Consider the following 21,747-nt stretch of genomic DNA (forward strand, 5'->3'; position numbering starts at 1 on the left):
CATGTAAGTCATAGCTAGCTGCCACGTCACAAATGGTGAATTTATTATTTTTTTCTCTGATATTTCAAACTTTTCAGACCTTTTTTTTCAAAATAATTGAATGGATTCTATCTTTTGAACTTTTGGCATGAAAACAAACTGAGGTATCTACCATTTTTTCATGATTTTTCATGTTTACTGCTATTTTAAAATAAAGGTCTGAACACGCCTTATGAGTATGAAAATATTCTTGTTTTATATTGATAAATTATGGCTCCTCTGTAATATATTTTGAAAATCAGTCACCAAATATGGAAACTAGAGATTGTAAGCTTTCAAATGATATATAGTTTGTCAATATTATTTAAGGTATTTACTAAGATATTATTGTTTTAAAAATATAGTGGCAAACGTCCCACCTGTGGGACGGTGACAGTTAAGTAAGGTTATCTTTCATTCTTGCCAGGTCTGTTAAATCTCGTCCGTTTTCAGAATGCAAATAACCATACAAAACAAATACCATACAAATAACAATATTACACTGTTGCGTTTAGTAAAGGTGATAGACCAATGCCTGGATATCAAGCTGCAGATGGCTGGGCACCTGGACCAACATCTCCACAATGAAAATCTTTTCATTTATGTAATGCATATTTCTCATATCTCGACTTATATATCTTACTGATATTACATTAAGTTCCTAATGTTAAGTAGACACAGTCAGGATGTCAGCAAAATATGTGTCAAAATAAATTTGTATATAGCATTTCATTTACTCAAAAAGTGGTGCCCCCAAAACATAGGCTATAATATATATATAAACATATTATTACACAAACGTTTAACATCCATAAAGTGTCACCATATTTTTTATCATCATTGTGAACTGTACTGTACGACTACATCATTGTCAACTTTAAAATATATGCTGCTTGTTTGAAAAAAAAATGTTATAAGATGTAATAACATTTAAACAATGTTTATGTTGGTGTCCAAGTACATTTTTAGACATGTTGAATGTTTGTTACAAGATTAAAATGGACATAACACAAATATTTACATGATATATTCGGTCAAGCTTTTTTTGCGATTGACTTTTATTTTGAAAAGACTGTAATCTCCAGTTATTTCCGGTTGTCAGTCCGTGGACATGCATGACAATTGTGCGATGGGACACAGAAAAGGTGAGGCTTCTTCTGCATGAACTCCACATTTGTGTCTCTGTGTTGTGACGCAGCTAATGTTTATTTTTCTCTTTCATCTTCCTGAATGACAGATAATGCGCCTTTAACTGTGTGCTGACATGTAGCAACTAACGGAGGTTTGTTCTGTCTCCAGCTTTGATTTTTGTTGTCAAATAGACATCAAGACATACATTATATAATACAAAACAATAATTTCAGAATATATAATACATTATTCAGGGTATTACCATCTATTTAGACAAATTGCCTATCATGGTAATACCATGGTATTATAGTAGGCTATAGTATTTTGCAGTACCCACGCAAATACCATTGCACATGAATATTGTAGTAATTTTTTGCAATGTTATCACTGTACACGAGTAACACTCTAGTGCATTTTCCTAAAAAAATGATAATAATAATAACATAATAACTGAATAATAACATAATCAATAAAATAATAACTGTTTTGATATTAAAATGTCGTTCTCCTCTAGGTTTTCGCCAGTAAGCCATGGACCTGAGCATGAAGTCCTACGGTGACCCAGATGAGGTGTGTGTGTTTCCATCAGCTGGCTGTAGCACTGAAGAACACACACCAGGTGCTGCGTTTGACCTGGGTGAGAATGCACGAGTTTACATTATACATTAGGCATAATGCATTCATTCACATGCGTATGATAATCACAGTTTGACACAGTTTGTGAAAAGCCTAAATTGCCCTGACTTTGATTTTCATTTTTCCGTGCGTCTTAAAGGAGTGCTGGGTCAATGAAAAAATGTGCAAATAAATGCACAAAACCCAATTAATATAATATTTATTATTTATTCAAAAATTAATATAATTCAATACTTTCATTACTGTTTCATTCTGTTTTCTAAAGACCTGTCTGTTATCATGAGGTTATAACAGTTACTTTGTTATATTTTAGGTCTCTCTTCAGGTTTATACAGTACGCCTAACTGATGGAGTGAGTGGCTTTTCTTAAACATTTAGGAAGACGAATGGCCATATTCCAGGATGACAATGTCAAGATTCATCAGGCTCAAACTGTGAAAGCATTAAGAATCATTTCCACACATGAATCCACCTCAGACTTTACAGAGAGCTGGACTCTTGCATTAATCTCAATCTCAATACAAGATCTTCACCAAAAATTGATGCACCTCTGGATGGAAATAACATCACAATATTCATTCCCATCAAGAGGTGCATACATTTCTGGTCAACATTTTCATCCTACTGTAGAATATGGCCATGATGATTCCTACACGATTGCTTAAGAAATTAAATGCTACACGCTCCATCAATTATGACTAGCAGAACTGCTACCAAACGTATAACATGCTAGAAACATAATCACTGATCCAATATAGACTCTATATCTATCAATGTTTTGTCTATTTACATCCAAACGGCGACTTTTTTTTGTCTGGGCGGTGTATATATTATTTAGGAAAGGAAAGCCCTGAGTATCTTGCAGCTTTCAGAAACACTCTTATTGTTTACCTGTCAAATATATTGAATAGAGAGATGCATGTATTTGTTGAGAGAGACAACATAACACAATCATTTTCCTTTACAAATGTCACCACAGACGAGCACGCCAAGAGTGTTTCTGCCAGAGCGAGGCCGTTTCAGTGCTCTCAGTGCGGGAAGGGGTTTTCCCGCATCCAGCATCTGTCCGAACATGTGCGGATTCACACCGGAGAGAGGCCTTTTGAGTGCTTGGTGTGCGGGAAGACCTTCACCCGGGAGAGAGACCTCAAGACTCACCAGATCGTCCACACGGATGCGAAGGCCTTCCACTGTACCATCTGTGTGAAAAACTTCGCCCTGTTGTCCTCCTTGAGAAGACATCTGCGTGCATTTCATCAAGGTACAGCATGAGACGTCAGATTTTATGATTTTTCTCCATAGTTTCGAGGTGTCGTTAAGCCCAAAATAAAGTGGACTGCTAAAACCTGTGGAGATATACATAACAACAACTATGTTAACTTATGCGCCAAATCTGTGGAGTTACATGACTTTTTTGCTGCGCATCGAGGGATTTATTTGGTATTTGGTGTGTTTCCATGTCAGTTTATGTGCAAGTTTTTATGCACATTTTTTGAAAATATGTGCATCTCGCCATTTCCTACGGAGGCGTATTGCATTCACTTGAAGAACAAAAAAAATCTACTCTGTTTTTCTGAATTAACAAGTTAATTATCTCAGAATTACAAGATCATTTTTCATGGAAAAAAATTTTTGCTCTGTTTTTTCTGAATTAACGAGTTAATTTTTCATGAGAAAGGAAAATTTTGCTCTGTTTTTCTGAATTAACGAGTTAATTTTTCACGAGAAATTTTTTTGCTGTGTTTTTCTGAATTAACGAGTTAATTTTTCATGAGAAAAAAAGTTTTTGCTCTGTTTTTCTGAATTAACGAGTTAACTTTTCATGGAATTTTTTTTTGCTCTGTTTTTCTGAATTAACGAGTTAATTTTTCATGAGAAAAAATTTTTTTTGCTCTGTTTTTCTGAATTAACGAGTTAATTTTTCATGAGAAAATTTTTTTTTGCTGTGTTTTTCTGAATTAACGAGTTAATTTTTCATGAGAAAAAAAGTTTTTGCTCTGTTTTTCTGAATTAACGAGTTAATTTTTCATGAGAAAAAAAGTTTTTGCTCTGTTTTTCTGAATTAACGAGTTAACTTTTCATGGAAATTTTTTTTGCTCTGTTTTTCTGAATTAACGAGTTAATTTTTCATGAGAAAGGAAGTTTTTGCTCTGTTTTTCTGAATTAATGAGTTAATTTTTCATGGAATTTTTTTTTTGCTCTGTTTTTCTAAATTAACTCGTTAATTCAGAAAAACAGAGCAAAAACTTCTTTTTTAATTTTTCATGGAATTTTTTTTTTTTGCTCTGTTTTCCTGAATTAACGAGTTAATTTAGAAAAACATTTCTCATCATATTTTTCATGAGAAAAAAACTTTTTTTCTCATAAAAAATAAACTCGTTAATTCAGAAAAACAGAGCAAAAACTTTTTTCCATGAAAAATTATTTCGTAATTCTGAGATAATTAACTTCAAAAACAGAGCAGATTTTTTTTGTAAGTGAGAAGTGAATGCAATACGCCTCCGTAATTTCCATACAGCGTTTTTCATAAAATCTTTGCACAAAAATAGGTGGATACATGACTACTATTACTTAAAGACTCCTGTAGTCAATCATTTATCCCTTAAAACTCATCTTTGATCAATCACCAAATTAACATATTTAAAAGTTTTTTTCTTGAATGTAACTCGACACCCTTGCCTCATTTACTATACGTGGTTCTTAGAATATGCAAATGAGCCCCGCCTCCACTCACTCAGCTCAGCTCAGAGATCCACTGGTTGACGATCACACATTGATCTGATTGGTTACAAGGTCGTTTGTGACGTCAGCAACACCAGCGATTTCAAAGCGTGTTTTTGAGACTGTGCAGTTTAAAAGAGGAAATACTGTCGACTTAAAGTATGAATTTACACATGGTTGGTCTTAAAAACACATTAAAAACACCATGTACATATATAAAAAACATTACAAAAATTGATTTTCACCACAGGGGGACTTAAAAACGTTTTTGTTTGTTTGTTTGTTTTTTTAAACTAAAACTTCTGTGGGCCCGTCCAGTCAGATTTGATTACAATTTAGTCTAGATATATAATCCAAATATAAAAGTTCTTAATTTAGATTGAATTCACTTTATTAAACATTTCTTAGCGGTAACAGTCATTATATTATACATTCATTGTGTATAATAGAGATTCTGACCAGTATCGTCTCTTTTTGCAGGTCAAGATGTAAGTACGGAGGGTAAGTGCTTGATTTGTGTTGAATGTGGGAAAAACTTTGCCTGTCAGCTTGAGGAACATGAGCTAACACCCACCGGAGAGATATCCCACCGCTGCCCGGACTGTGTCAACAGCTTCACCCGATCTCCCAATCAGACCTTCTCCGAATCAGACGACATGAGCCGTTCAGACGAGAGGCCTTGCGGTTCTGTGGACTCTGAAGATCTGCACAAAACCGACGCACTTAAGGACAATATTGAATCACACTCTCTGGACCTTGTGGACAGTATTGAGAGCGAAGCGTCTAATGAACACGATGCCCGAGGTCAACAGAAAGTGTGTGAGAGGTCTCCATCTCCGTCATCCGAGCTCTCTCGGGATTCTGCTCTAAAGGGTGAGTCTATGAAGTATATGTCTAACAGAAACCTTTCCATGCATCCCAATTCACCCACTTTATACCAAGGGCCAGATTTACTATCAGCTTGATTCAGTGCAAACAAACTAAACCACTGAAAAGGCGTGGGCAGGGTTATTTTAGCGGCTGATCTTGTTGTAAATGCATTTGTTGGAGTTTCTATTTCTATTTTTATGGGTTAACATTAAATTAAACTGTCATGTGGTTGGCTTTGACATTGGCTGTCATGAGGCCATTATAACTGTGTCATGAATATTTTTCGTGACCTCAACTACAAATTGAATTTGTCATTAAAATGTTATAATGGCCTCACGACAGCCAATGTCAAAACCAACCACATGACAGTTTAATGTAATGGTAACCATTAAAGCTAAGTTTGATAATTAATCTGCTATGTCATGTTTGTGACAGGTTGTGTTGTCTTCAAGTTATCATGACAAAGACACTCACAGGTTATGATGTACTGGTTTATATCAAGGTGTCATAACAAAGACATCTCAAACAATGTCATATTTGCATTCAACATTTCATAATTGAGCTAATTACACTTAATGACAGTTGGCCTAAACATGCATAAACCCCAATATGAAATTCATGACGTGTGTCATGATTATGAAGGTGTCATGTCAATCTTATGCACACCCCTTCAAGTAAAGTGTTACCATTTATTATTATAAAACCGCTTTCAGGGCATCTCTACTTAACCCTTCGGACTCAATGTACATTTGTAGTTCTTTTTATTCATGTTTGTAGTTCTAAACCGAATCCTCATCCAAATGGGTCGTAGGCAATGTCATCGTGCGTTCTATTATACCCAACGAACCGACTCGGACCTCGGATTTGACGTCACGTCCACACTTCAAGCGTTCTATTATGTTTTGCGTGTCCGAGTCGGAGAAAAAAATGGACGCCACCCGGAAAGCTGTTATAATGGTAGCATTGGCCGAGTAACATGCACTAACATTACAAAAAAATATATTACAATAAAATTATAAAAAATTAATTAAAAATAAGAAAATTAATTAAAAATAAAAAATATATTAGACTACACCTTATCAAAACGCAGCCATTTGAATTTTAAAATGTTCACATTATTTAATGTTTTTCATGTTAATCTTCTGTTAGCAACGCTAGCAACGTTAGTAATTGCGCTCACAACAACCGATTCCCATACCTACAGGGGACGCAGTAATACGAGTGATTATGATTGTCATTTAAAATACCAAAGCGGTTCAAAAACAATGAAAACAATTCATTCTTACAAGTCACAGGGCGCAGCCATCTTGAATTCCGGTTGTCTGACGTCCGAGAGTAGAAATCCGAGGAAAGGGGGCGTGTTGCTAGGCAATGTCTGTCATCCGATTCGGATCTCCGAGACGGATGAATAATACAATGCACCATTAGCATGAGCATGGATCCATACTTCGAAAATCTACCAGAAATAATAGACCATCCGTGGACTATTAACACTTTAGGACACCATTATTCTACTCTCACATACTACTTAGGTTGGATAGTAGTAAGCTCTTTGGGTTTCTACCAAAATACAATAGCATAATCCATCTTGAAATCTCATTGGTCCAAAATCCCACTCCACATATCTGCTTTTAACATTGCGTCTTTTGCTCTTCTAGGCGTTGGACCCATTAACCGTCTTCAAGAGGAAGAGTTTACTGCTCACCAGCAACTTCACGACGAAGACAAGCCGCACCAGTGCAATCACTGTGGAAAGAGGTTTCATAAGCAAGCAAAGCTTCGAATCCATCTGCGCGTTCACACCGGAGAACGGCCGTACCAGTGCTCCCAGTGTGGGAAATATTTCAGCCAAGCAGTAAACCTTAAAAAACACCACCGTACCCATCACACAGAGGAGCGGCCGTACCAGTGCACGCTCTGTGACAGGAGGTTTTCTCTCTCCTTCTCCCTGATAAAGCATCAGCGAGTCACTCATCCAGGTGAGAATCACCCTGAGCACTAAAACTGAGGAGAAACGCGTCCTGTGAGGTTTTAGTATGGCACCATCTCCTTTTTCGGAAGTTACTGAGTAGTTCACTTTAAAAAAAACTTTTGATAATTTACTCACCCCCATGTCATCCAAGATGTCCACGTCTTTCTTTCTTCAGTCGAAAATATAATGGACTTCAATGGGAACCAAACGGTTCAAGGTCCAAAACACAGTTTCAGCGCAAACTGTTCAAAGGGCTTTAAACGATTCCAGACCCTTCGAGTCATGATTCGAAAAAAAGATTCGTTCATTTTGATGAACGAGTTCGAACAGGAGAGTCACGAACGAACATCACAGAACAGAGCAAGGCGAGCATTTGAACTTATAAAGCTTAAACTTTGTTATTTATTTATAAAACGAGCGATCGTTTCACTTGATAAGACCCTTATTCATCGTCTGGAATCGTTTAAAGCCCTTTGAACAGTTTGCACTGAAAGTGTCTTTTGGACCTTAAACCGTTTGGTTCCCATTGAAGTCCATTATATGGAGAAAATCCTGGAATGTTTTCATCAAAAACCTTAATTTCTTTTCGACTGATAAAAGAAAGACATGGATATCTTGGATGACATGGGGGTGAGTAAATTATCAGCAAAAATTTTTTTAAAAGTGAACTACTCCTTTAAAGGAATAACATAGTTTAATATGAAAAAACGGTGGAGTATCTCTGTAATCAGGGGTTTTCAAACTTTTTAATGCCACAGTCCTCCAAATATGATGATCTCTGCAAGATTCCTCATTCCTGAAATGGAAAATCAGCATTTTCATGTATAAAGAAAGATACACTCTAATGAATGCTGGGTTGTTTCCACCCATGTTTGGGTCAAATATGGACAAACCCAACCATTGGTTTAACCACATTTTTAACCCAACAGTTGGGTTTTTCCATATTTGACCCAAACATGATTGGAAACAACCCAGCATTTTTTTAGAGTGTACATTTGTGAAAAATGTATCTATACAAATATTTACTTTCTATTAAGTTTCTAAGGTTTATATATTTTTGGTGCCTTTTGATATGTTTCTAGAATAAATAAATTTCTGATTATAAAATCTATTGTTATTATTTTCAATAGTTTTTTATTTTTTAAAACATTTTTGAGGACCCTCTAGCACTGTGGTTCTCAATTTCTACTTGACAAAATATTTTAGAGCTTGGCATAACCAGAAAAATGTATATTCATTATAAAAACGCCAATGCCATATTTTCATATTTTAATCATTTGCATGGCTTAACCAGGTCTAAAAAACACACTTTTAAAATCTTTACTTTCTATTAAGTTTCTAAGGTTTATATTTTTTGGTGCTTATTTTTTAATCTGTTTCTAGAGTAAATACATTTCTGATTATAAAACCTACTGTTATTATTTTTAATAGTTTTAATTTTTTTTTACACCATTTAAAGCATTTTTGAGGACCTTCTAGCACAGTGTTTCTTAATTTCTACTTGACAAAACATTTTAGAGCTTGGCGTAACGAGGAAAAAATTATATTAATTATAAACACGCCAATGCCGTTTTCATGTTTTAATAATTTGCATGGCTTAACACACTTTTAAAATCAGGCTACCTCATATATCCAGGTTTTCCAAGAAAAAACAATGTCTATAAAGCAGACAGTCTTGCATTTTTTTACTTGTTTTAGCTTATTTTAATGCTTTAAATCATCTTTTAAGTCATCTTTAGGCCCTCTTAGTGGCCTCGGTCTCCTGAGTTAAATAACCAATAGCGTTGCTCAATACAATGTTGTTGGGTTTGCCGTTTACATCTGTTACCATTGAAAATCCTGTTGATTTCCTTCTTTTAAAAGAACGTTTGAGTGTTGCTGAAAGGAAGCGCTTCACCTGTCCGTACTGTGGGAAAATATTTGGACGACATCAAGACATGGAGCAACACAAACGCATTCACACCGGCGAGAGACCGTTCCGCTGCACCGTGTGCAATAAGAGTTTCAGGCAGCGTTCGGTGTTGATCGTGCACAGGAAAATCCACACTGGAGAAAAGCCTTTCGAATGTTTCATATGCTTCAGGCGCTTTTATGGTTCAGGGGACCTGAAGACTCATATGGGGACTCACACCGGCGTGAGACCCCACAGTTGTCCTCTGTGCTCCAAAAGCTTCCCTCGGCCCAGTAGCCTGCAAGCACACATGCAGTCCCATCTGAACAAGTTGCAGGAACGGGATGTTCTGATCAACCAAGCGGATGAGCTTACTCCTAAAGAGGGGGAACAGGGTGACGTGGGAGATGTCTGTGGGGTTTCGGTTTCATCACAGATTTCAGCAATGCTTTCTGGAAGCCCTGGAGCTTCTGTGGACGGTATGCTCTCTAGTTGTTTTGGGAACACTTTACAATAAGTTAACATTAACTTATAACTAGCTGCACTCATACAGCATTTGCTAATGCTTTATTAAATGTATTAATACATTAACTACTGATTAATAAATTAACCTTAATGTAAAGTATTAAAGTTGTTTTTTTATGGCCAGTTTATGTAGTAACATATTTGTCTTAATATGCATAGTGACGTGTCTGAACATGTTTTACAGAAATGAGCGCAGGGGATCATCATCATCATCTATTAGAGACGGAGACGGGACTCGGTCCATCAGTGAATGAAGATCATGATGCTGATCAGAGCTCCAGTTCAGAGCTGACAGATCATCAGAAGCTTTATCATTGTGCCATATGCAACAAAACCTTCTCACTCGCAATTTCCCTGAAAAGACATCAGCTTATATTTCATCCAGGTAGGAGGACCTGCCAGGACACAGGACACTATAGCTGCCAGATATAGATTGTATTGGTCCGCCTCAGTAACTACAAATGAACTTATATAACCTGATGTGAAATTCAATGCTGATATTTACACAAATATCCACTCAATAATTCCCGTTAACTTGGTTGAATTTAATGAGAAATTGTTTTCTATGATACTACAGTATTGTAACAGGGGGGAGTGATGATGCTAATAGGACTGACAAAAAGTATATATTTAAAAAAAAATATTTAATGATATTTCTACAACTATGCATTTTTCAAAAATCATTTGTTTACTTTACATATGTTTAAACTATATCCTGGTAACAGGGTTGAAATTTTAATTATTCGGTGACAAAATAGGCACAGAAGATACTTGTCCTTGAAGAGTTCACTTAGGTAAAGATTTTGCTGAAGGTTTTTTTTAAAAATAATACTACAATATTGTAATGGGGTGAGTGATTATAATAACAGGGTTGACATCCATTTCATAGTCTTGGCACTAAAAGTGTTTGTTCACAATATTTCTAAGAATATCCACTTTTCAAAAATCATTTGTTGACTATAAAAAAATCCTGGTAGCAGGGTTGACTTTTTAATATTTGACTAAAAATATTTTTCTTTGGAGAGTTTTCTTCCTGAAAGTATAAAGTAGATTTGGAGAAATGTTTTCTGAATAATACGGTATTGTAACAGGGGTGATGGTAAGAGGATTGACAGACATTAATTAGCTTTGGCACTAAAAGTGTTTATTTAAAAAAATGATATATAAAAATATAAATTTCTACAACTGTGCATTTTTAAAAAAATCATTTGTTTACGATAAAATATACTGGTAACAGGGTTGATACTTTAATTATTTGATGACAAAATAGGCACAGATACTTGTCCTTGGAGGATCACTTCCTGAAACGATAAAGTACTTTTGCAGAATTGTTCTCTATAATACTACGGTATTGTAACAGGGGTGAGTGATTATAATAATAGGACTGACAGACATTTATTAACTTTGGCACTAAAAGTGTTTATTTATTAAAATATATATATATTTCTACAACTGTGCATTTTTCAAAAATCATTTGTTTACGATAAAATATCCTGGTAACAGGGTTGACATTTTAATTATTTGATGACAAAATAGGCAGGCACAGATACTTGTCCTTGGAGGATCACTTCCTGAAATGATAAATTAGTTTTACAGAATTGTTTTCTATAATACTACAGTACTGTAACTGGGGTGAGCTGATGGCAATAGGATTGACAGACATTTCTTAGGCCCTAAAAAGTTGACACTAAGAATTCATTTCTTATTTCTTTGCCACTAAAAGTGTTTATTTTAAAATAAAATTTTAAAATAATAATTATTATACTTCTACAACTTTGCATTTTTCAAAAATCATTTGTTTCTGATAAAATATCCTGGTAACAGGGTTGACATTTTAATTATTTGATGACAAAATAGGCACAGATATTAGAGAGTCCTTAGAGAGGTCACTTCATGAAAAGAAAAAGCAGTTTTGCAATTTTATAATACTACAAAATTGTAATGGGGTGAGTGATTATAATAATAGGGTTGACATCCATTTCATAGTCTTGGCACTAAAAGTGTTTGTTCACAATATTTCTAAGAATATCCACTTTTCAAAAATAATTTGTTTACTATACAAAATCCTGGTTGCAGGGTTGATTTTTTAATAATTGATGAAGAATATTTTTCTTTGGAGAGTTTACTTCCTGATGGTAATAGGACTGACAGACATTTCTTAACTTTGGCACTAAAAGTGTTTATTTAAAAAAATATTAAAAATATCAATATTTCTACAACTGTGCATTTTTCAAAAAATCATTTGTTTACGATAAATTATCCTGGTAACAGCGTTGACATTTTAATTATTTGCTGACAAAATACTTGTCCTTGGAGGATCACTTCCTGAAATGATAAATTAGTTTTGCAGAATTTTTTTCTATAATACTACAGTACTGTAACAGGGGTGAGCTGATGGTAATAGGATTGACAGACATTTCTTAGGCACTAAAATTTTGACTCTAAGAATTCATTTCTTATTTCTTTGGCACTAAAACTGTTTATTTAAAATAATAATAATAATAATAATAATTAATTGTATTTCTACAACTTTTCATTTTTCAAAAAATTATTTGTTTACGATAAAATATCCTAGTAATAGGGTTGACATTTTAATTATTTGATGACAAAATAGGCACAGATACTTGTCCTTTGAGGATCACTTCCTGAAATGATAAATTAGTTTTGCAGAATTGTTTTCTATAATACTACAGTCCTGTAACAGGGGTGAGCTGATGGTAATAGGATTGACAGACATTTCTTAGGCACTAAAATTTTGACACTAAGAATTAATTTCTTATTTCTTTGGCACTAAAAGTGTTTATTTAAAAAAAAAAAATAATAATAATTAATTGTATTTCTACAACTTTGAATTTTTTAAAAATCATTTGTTTACGATAAAATATTCTGGTAACAGGGTTGAAATTTTAATTATTTGATGACAAAATAGGCACAGATAGTTGTCCTTGGAGAGTTCATTTCCTGAAAGGATAAATTACTTTTTGCAGAGTTGTTTTCTATAATACTACAGTACTGTAACAGGGGTGAGTGCTGATGATAACAGAGTTGACGCAAAAGCTGCGAGTTTTATAGTGGTTTGATAATATGCATTCTTCTTTGTCATTTGAACAGATCAGCATGCTGACATCGAGGGCAAGTGCTTCCCCTGCTCTTACTGCGGGAGGAAGTTTGGGCGACGCCAAGGCTTGTTACAGCATGAGCGCATTCACACGGGTGAACGGCCCTTCAACTGTCCCACATGTAACAAGAGCTTCCGTCAGCGATCGGCTTTGGTTGTGCATATTAAAACTCACACAGGAGAGAGGTCGTTCCTGTGCTTTGTGTGCAGTAAGAGCTTTTATACCCCTGGAGACTTGAAGAAACATCTGGAAGTTCACACAGGAGTGCGGCCACACAACTGCCCTGTTTGCCACAAGGGCTTCGGGCGGCCCAGCTTCCTCAGAGCTCACATGCGAATTCATGAAAGTAAGTTTGACGTTTCTCAGAAATGTGAGTCCTCAAAAATGTAATCTTTCTTTTAGTGCAGGGTAATGATTAATCGCATCCAAAAGTTTGTGTTTACATAATAAATGTGTGTGTACTGTATATAATTATTTTGTATATATTAATACACACACATGCATGTATATATTTAAGAAATATATGCAAGTATAAACTGTATATATAATTTATATCATTAAAGCAATTAGCCCTGGAAAGCCGTGTTTTACAGTGAACTTAGAACAAAAAAACCCTTAGCTGTTCTAAAGTCACTGTAAAACACAGCTTCAAGGGGCTTGTTGGGTTTTATAAAACGGCTACAGCATAAAAATATTCATTTCGTCATAAAATAAACACCAGCAACAAAAAATATAACGTTGACACATTTATTCCTCCGCCAAGTAATGTAGTTCCAAAGGGGTTGCCAAGCAACACATGAATATAAATATATTACATATAAATAACTAATTTTGCATGTGTGTGTATATTTACACAAAATAATTATACATGGTACACACACATAGTATGTAAACACAAACTTGTATTTTGGATGTGTTTAATCGTTTCCCCTCAGCACTAATTTCTTTATACGTTTTTTTGGATGATTAAAAATGTATTTTGTTTTCCCGAAGCCACCACAAAGAATCAAAGTGGAACGGAGAAACCAACAGGCGGTCCAAACGCGGACTTGCAGGAGAAGCCGTTCGAATGCTCTCACTGTGGGAAAAGGTTCAGTCAGCATTATATGTTGAAGATTCACCAGCGGATACACACAGGAGAGAGACCGTACAAGTGCTCTGAGTGTGGCCTGAGCTTTCGCTGGAGGAGAAACCTGATCGCCCACCAGAGCGGACACCCCGGCCAGAACCCTCTCCAGTGCTACATGTGTGATCAGACATTCATCTCGGACGCTAGTCTCAAAAAACACCAAGATGAGTTTCACACAGGTAAGACGATGGAAGGATAATAGAAGCACCATGAATAACCCACTCGTTCTTCGTACATTTGTTTTGGTGACTTAAAGGGATAGTTCACCCAGAAATTACAATTCTGTTATCATTTACTCACACTTACTGTGCGTTCACACCGGACGCGAATAGCGCGTCAAATTCGCGCCTAACCACTTTGTGTTAACTCAAGAGTGAAACTGAATTTGACACATTCGTTACTTTTGCCGGTTCTTTGTGGCAAGCTTTCTGAGTCCGCAAACTAATCGAATATGTACCAGGCAATTTATGGTTTTTCAATAAAGTTCTTGCTAAAAAAAAAAAAAAAAAAAAAAAAAAAGAGTGAAACTGACGCATGTAAAAACAAAAGTTTGAAGCGAAATTTACGAATCGAAATCCGTTGGCGGCCATTTTTTTATGTCGATCGAGCATTCATCGATAGTCACCGCTCTGTATTTACTCTGGAGAGCAGAACAGCGGCGTGGGGATCATCGTCGCCGTCGTCCAGACACGAACTTATGCACATGTATGTTGGTTGTCTTTACATCATAATACTATTTCATATAATCTAGATATGGAATGAATAACATTCAATACAAAATGAACATGTCTCGTATATAGAAATAAAGTTAAGTGATAAAATATTTGCTTTGTTGTGCATAATCCCACCATGCATTTAGTCATATTACAAAATAATTAATTAAAGCATCCAGATCCTTCATCACGTGAGCAAGCAGCTAGGCTCCTGATTGGTTAACGTGGTGCGAATTGACGCCAAAGTTCAGATTTTTCAACTCGGGCGGCAGACGTGAATTCGCGTCAAATGCGTGAATGCACAAATGGCACTAACTAAATCATTCACGCGTAATGTTTTTAACGCGCCAGACACTTAATTCGCGCGAATGAGACGTATTCACGTGTACCGCGCCGCGCTCTATGCCTCATTCGCGCCGCAGGAATTTTTTACGCACGTAACGCATCTTTGCGTTGACTTAACATTGAAATCACTCGCACCTGACGCGCTATTCGCATCTGGTGTGAACGCACCATTATGTTGCTTGAGTTTCTTTCTTATGTCGAACTAAAAAGAAGATATTTTGAGATATTATTAAATCTAACAGATGCTAACATCGTTCTCCAATGGTGTTCAACAGACAAACCTCTGTTAAAATCTCCGAAAATTTGGTTTGGGGGGGTTTCATGACCCTTTAAAGGATTAGTTCACTTTTCAAAAAAGTCTTTCTTTAGTCAAAAAGAAATTAAGGTTTTTAATGAAAACATTCCAGGATTTTTCTCCATATAATGGACTTCAATGGGAACCAAACGGTTCAAAGTCCAAAAGAAACTTTCAGTCGAAACTGCAAACTGTTCAACGGGCTTTAAACGATTCCAGACGATAAATAAGGGTCTTATCAAGCGAAACGATCGCTCATTTAATAAATAAATAACACAGTTTAAGTTTTATAAGCTCAAATGCTCGCCTTGCTCTGTTCTGTGATGCGCGTTCGTGACTCTCCTGTTCGAACTCGTTCAACAAAATGAACAAATCTTTTTCCGAATCAATTCGTTCGTTTCTTTCGTCGAATGAACCAAATGACTCGGGAAAAGATTTGTTCATTTTGATGAACGAGTTCGAACAGGAGTGCGTTACAGAACAGAGCAAGGCGAGCGTTTGAGCTTATAAAACTTAAACTTTGTTATTTATTTATTAAATGAGCGATCGTTTCGCTTGATAAGACCCTTATTCATCATCTGGAATCATTTAAAGCCCTTTGAACAGTTTGCAGTTTGCACTGAGACTGTCTTTTGGACCTTGAACCGTTTGGTTCCCATTGAAGTCCATTATATGGAGGAAATCCTGGAATGTTTTCATCAAAAACCTTCATTTCTTTTCGACTGAAGAAAGAAAGACATGGACATCTTGGATGACATGGGGGTGAGTAAATTATCAGCAAAAGTTTTTTCAAAAGTGAACTACTCCTTTAAATTAAAACGTTAATACATAATGTTATTATTAACGTTGTATATTGTAATTCCAGGGGTGTCGCACACATGCAGCTTGTGTCTGAAGACGTTTACTCAAGCGGCCGGCCTCAGGAAACATGTGCGCTATGTTCACGAAGGAGAGCGACCGCACAAATGCTCCGAGTGCGGGAGAGGATTCGTCAAACTCTCGGACCTCGCGCGTCATCAGCGCCGGCACCACTACGACCGGGGCGGCGAGCTCTTCCAGTGCTCGCAGTGTGAGCGCAGCTTCAGTCATCCCAGCAGTCTGGTCCTGCACCGACGCACACACACCGAGGAAAAGCACGAGTGCCCTCAGTGCGAGAAGGTCTTCGGTCAGGCGGGACACCTGAAGGTCCACCTGCGGACTCACTCCAAGGAGAACAAACCCAAATTCGAGTGCCCTGAATGTGGGAAGAGTTTCGGCCAGGCCAAAGATCTGGTGGTTCATCAGAGGGTTCACACCGGGGAGAAGCCGTACCAGTGTCCTCAGTGCAAGAAGAGCTACCGACAGTTCGCGCATTTATCCGTACATCTGCGCAGTCACACGGGCGAGAAGCCGTACCAATGTCCCATATGCCTCAAATTCTTCGCTCATTCATCATCCATGAAGAAACACCTGCGAGTAATGCACGCGGGTACGGGAGAGTTGATCCGGAAATCTGTCATTTATTAGCTCACCTTCGTGATGTTTAGAACCGGTGTGACTTTCTGTTTTCTGTCTGTTTTCCAGAGGGGAAGGATGTGCCTGCTACAAAGGAGGTGGTGAAGGTCACCGTTGGCGTCGGCACGTCTGACGCAACTGTAGACGTTAAGAAAGAACCAGAGTCTGCTGATGAATACGGTAAGTATGGCTTAGGTTATGATAACAGTGTATTTCTCATAGATGGAGAATGTAGCGATTGGTCGCACACGTCTGTGTATTATAATTACCTCAAAGGCATCCAAGATGTAGGTGTCTTTGTTTCCACAGTATTTTCAATTTTGACATTTCTAGGTCAAACCGTTGTTGTCTGTCAGTCATATAATGGAGGTCTATGGTCACCACCTAATAGACAAGTCCAAATTAAACATGAATTAATGACTCGTAAATGCAAGTACAGATTGATGACCTAAGACACGAAACGAGCGGTTTGTGTGAGAAAACGAACAGTATTTTTATTGTTTTTACCTCTTGTAACCACAGCCACGTCCAACTGATTTGAGGTCACAACAGTTTGTGGCTGTTGTTACAAGAGGTAAAAACGATATAAATACTGTTCGTTTTCTCACACAAACCGCTCGTTTCGTGTCTTAGGCCATCAATGTGTACTTACATTTACGAGTCGTTAAATCATGTTTAATTTGGACTTCTCTGTGCATGCTCTTTGAGGTGGTGACCATAGACCTCCATTATATGACTGATAGAGAACGGTTTGACCTAAAAATATCAAAATTGAAAATACTGCGGAAACAAAGACACCTACATCTTGGATGCCCTTGAGGTAAGATAAAACATACCAAAAATTAATTTCAAAGTGAACTATCCCTTTAACTATTGTTGCACTTTTTGGCTACAAGATTACAAGCTTCATATCCATAAACAGGACTGACACCAAACACTTAATAAGTTCTTCTCTGTACTTTGGAAATAAACGCTGCGTCATATCATGCACAACTGCTTTTGTGTACAACACTTTATTTTGATGGTCCCTTTTGAACGTGCTGTTGACTGTAACTTTGCAACTATATGCCAACTAGAGTATTAGTAGACTGTCTGCTTAATCTCTGCAAACACTTTATTGTGATAGTTCCAACAGACACTCTACTGACTAGAAGTAATTTTGCAACTATGTCAACTTAATCTAACCCTACTAGTCTACTTAGTGGACATGTACTGTAGATGCAATATACTTATAGTCAACAGAATGTGTTTAAAGTGAAACCAAAATAAAGTGAAACCAAATTATATATATATATATATATATGTATAGATTTCGAAATAAATTCATATTGAAATTTGCATACAATAAACATGTCAAATTGATAGGGCTGGCCGCGACTAAAGATTTTTCTAGTCGACTAGTAGTCGTTCATTAAAGCCATTAGTCGACTAATCACACGTTTATATTTATTTATTCACTGAAACATAATGAATAAAGGCTGTATAGGCATGATATATAGCCTAGCTTGCAGCAAAGCATGTACAAGTTGATTATGAATGTGTCAGAAAAAATAGCAAGGAGACATTTTATATTTTATAAAAGGAGTACTTCAATAAAATAGCGTTTACGAAGATGAATTTGACGATGCTGACTCGCCATTTCCGCATCGGAGGAAATGCACCATTCATACGGATTACATAATCAGATAGTATCCTATTGGTTAGTTTAAAAGTAGATATTTCAAGCTTTCTATAGATATGGTTTTGAATGATGTGTTCCTCTTCTCTGTATGACCAAAATAATGGCGAATTTTAAAGGAGTAGTTCACTTTTAAAAAAAACTTTTGCTGATAATTTACTCACCCCCATGTCATCCAAGATGTCCATGTCTTTCTTTCTTCAGTCGAAAAGAAATTAAGGTTTTTGATGAAAACATTCCAGGATTTTTCTCCATATAATGCAGTGTTTCCCAACCCTGTTCCTGGCGGCACACCAACACTGCGCGTATTCTTTGTCTCCCTAATCAAACACACCTGATTCAACTCATCAGCTCATTAACCCAACTGATTATGAGCTGATGAGTTGAATGAGGTGTGTTTGATAAGGGAGACAAAGAATACGCACAGTGTTGGTGTGCCGCCAGGAACAGGGTTGGGAAACACTAATATAATGGACTTCAATGGGGTCCAAACGGTTCAAGGTCCAAAAGACAGTTTCAGTGCAGCTTCAAAGGGCTTTAAACGACACCAGACGATGAATAAGGGTCTTAACGAACAAAATGAACTAAAAGACTCGGAAAAAGATTCGTTCATTTTGATGAACGAGTTCGAACAGGAGAGTCACGAACGTGCATCACAGAACAGAGCAAGGCGAGCATTTGAGCTTATAAAACTTAAACTTTTTTATTTATTTTTGAAATGGCCGCTCGTTTCGCTTGATAAGACCCTTATTCATCGTCTGGTGTCGTTTAAAGCCCTTTGAACAGTTTGCAGTGAAACTCATTTAAACCTTGAACCGTTTGGACCCCATTGAAGTCCATTATATGGAGAAAAAGCAGTAAAGCCTGCTATTCTTCTGTCTACAGAACCGCTAATATTAGGAATGTGTCCTCCATGTCATGCAGTAAAGCCTGCTATTCTTTACATTCAAATACTTGGATATGAGCCTTAAAATAGTGCACATTTATCTAGGTTAATGTTTGAATGAGTAGCCATGTAAAGTTCAAATTATAAGCCATATTAGAGGTCTATAGGCGACTTTTAAGGGGGCAGAAATGATTACGTCTTCCTGCAATGTAACCACATCGGTGTTTTTGCAGAATGTCGAGTGAAATCTGAAGAAAACTGCTTCGCTATAATGGATGACGTGAAGGCTGTCACGATCTCTTCAGCTCCTACGAGTCCAGCATCACCTGAGACTTATAAAAATGAATGATGTGGATGGAAACCAGGGTTTCTCACCATGAAGAACATCAGAGCACATTGAAGAATCTGCAGCAGTTATTAAGGACTGCTAGTAACCTGATGCCAAAAATGTCATTTTTAAGAAAAATAATCGTATTCAACACTTACTCCAGAAGCCGTGAAGACTCGAATCCTCTTCAGTAGAAAGGTGGTATTGAGCGAGACTAAAAACTTTGATCAAGATCATCTACACCAATGTGAGTTCTAGTTGAGCAGGGAACCACACAACACCTGTGGAGATGATTACATTCACATGGAAATCAATCCTGATCAGTGATCCTGATGACAACCATCCAGTCTGGAGAACTTTATACATTCTGGACACCTCAAAAAATGACCTTTTTAAACTTTTGATGTATATGAACTTTTGCCAAATAGGAGATCCTCGCCACATTTATACTGGAGAGACATTTGGCATCTGCTGTGAGTAGAGCTTCAAAAGAGAGGAACTTATAAATCTTGTTGAATGAACATGCAAAAAGGACGTTGATATTGTAGAGGGTTCTTCGATTCTTCTCCTAAAGGTCCTTCTTGAGTTCTCTCTAAAGTAATCTTTAGACCGTTATTAAAGGCGTTTCATCTGAGCTAAACTCTATTATAGGAGAATTGATCAAGCCTAATATAGTACGGAAACTTCAATGTCACGTTCCTGTTACAGAATCTGTGCTCGTCATTCTACACATTTCTTGACCTTTATATATTCATCAGTTAAATATTTTAACTCAAAGCTGTATTTAATACATTTTACCGTTTTTAAATCCATTCCACAGATTTTTTTCCTCAAAAGTGAGTGTTGAAAATGTAAAGTCTGCAGATTCACGATCTGTAAGTATACAACCGCCAATCATTGCATTAATATTATAATGTATTACTTTGATCACCAAAGTTTTGTGATAATTTGTTTCTTTTATACCTGACATCTCATAATAGATGTAAATTAAATGAATGAATTCAAATGTCTTTTGAGTTTTATGTTTAATTGTTCTTACTGTTTCGCTGGCCCTGTCCTAAATGGCACCCTAAACACTCACGGTCGTCCTATGGTCAGGTTTGGTTAGAGATCTTTATTAATAGGAGTAGTTGACTTTTAAAAAAAAACTTTTGCTGATAATTTACTCACCCCCATGTCATCCAAGATGTCCATGTCTTTCTTTCTTCAGTCGAAAAGAAATTAAGGTTTTTGATGAAAACATTCCAGCATTTTTCTCCATATAATGGACTTCAATGGGGTCCAAACGGTTCAAGGTCTAATTAGGGATGGATGCACTTTGATGGAAATCCAAAAATCCATTCACTGCCATTATAAAGCTTGGAAGAGCCATTGTATTCATCTGAAAGAAGAATGTCATATACACCTAGCATAGCTTCATGGCGAGTAAATCATGGGCTAATTTTCATTTTTCATAATTCACTTTGAAATGAATTTTTGGTATGTTTTATCTTACCTCAAGGGTATTCAAGATGTAGGTGTCTTTGTTTCCGCAGTATTTTCAATTTTGATATTTTTAGGTCAAACCGTTCTTGTCTGTCAGTCATATAATGGAGGTCTATGGTCACCACCTCAAAGAGCATGCACAGAGAAGTCCAAATTAAAGGAGTAATTCACTTTAAAAAAAAAAAAAACACTTTTGCTGATAATTTACTCACCCCCATGTCATCCAAGATGTCCACGTCTTTCTTTCTTCAGTCGAAAAGAAATTAAGGTGTTTGATGAAAACATTCCAGGATTTTCTCCATATAATGGACTTCAATGGGGTCCAAACGGTTCAAGGTCCAAGTGAGAGTTTCACTTGGGGCTTTAAACGATTCCAGACGATGAATAAGGGTCTTATCAAGGACCCTTCGAGTCATGACTCGAAAAAAGATTCGTTCATTTTGATGAACGACTTCGAACAGGAGAGTCACGAATGCGCATCACAGAACAGAGCAAGGCGAGCATTTGAGCT

General features: G+C 36.5%; 1 protein-coding gene across 1 annotated transcript; it reads left to right on the top strand.

Moving 5' to 3' along the window:
• The first annotated feature begins 1,092 nt into the window (after positions 1-1,092).
• On the top strand, positions 1,093-20,761 carry znf271 (zinc finger protein 271). Its single transcript, XM_039690631.2, has 13 exons — positions 1,093-1,163; positions 1,256-1,300; positions 1,664-1,786; positions 2,765-3,046; positions 4,987-5,379; positions 7,035-7,355; positions 9,212-9,718; positions 9,949-10,149; positions 12,876-13,229; positions 13,877-14,191; positions 16,231-16,833; positions 16,929-17,039; positions 19,657-20,761. Exons 3-13 carry the CDS (start codon positions 1,681-1,683, stop codon positions 19,770-19,772), a joined length of 3,309 nt encoding a protein of 1,102 aa, XP_039546565.2. The 5' UTR covers positions 1,093-1,163; positions 1,256-1,300; positions 1,664-1,680; the 3' UTR covers positions 19,773-20,761.
• Positions 20,762-21,747: the final 986 nt, after the last annotated feature.

Source organism: Pimephales promelas, chromosome 22 (genome assembly GCF_988280905.1).
Source record: "Pimephales promelas chromosome 22, fPimPro1.hap1.1, whole genome shotgun sequence".
Taxonomy (NCBI): domain Eukaryota; kingdom Metazoa; phylum Chordata; class Actinopteri; order Cypriniformes; family Leuciscidae; genus Pimephales; species Pimephales promelas.

What these genes read in the sequence shown, in the direction of transcription:
- znf271 (XM_039690631.2), top strand. Translation starts at nt 1,681, where the DNA reads ATGGACCTGAGCATGAAGTCCTACGGTGACCCAGATGAGGTGTGTGTG. An exon ending in TCACATGCGAATTCATGAAA is followed by an intron (nt 13,230 to 13,876) that starts GTAAGTTTGACG and finishes GTTTTCCCGAAG; the next exon opens with CCACCACAAAGAATCAAAGT. An exon ending in CCTGCGAGTAATGCACGCGG is followed by an intron (nt 16,834 to 16,928) that starts GTACGGGAGAGT and finishes TCTGTTTTCCAG; the next exon opens with AGGGGAAGGATGTGCCTGCT.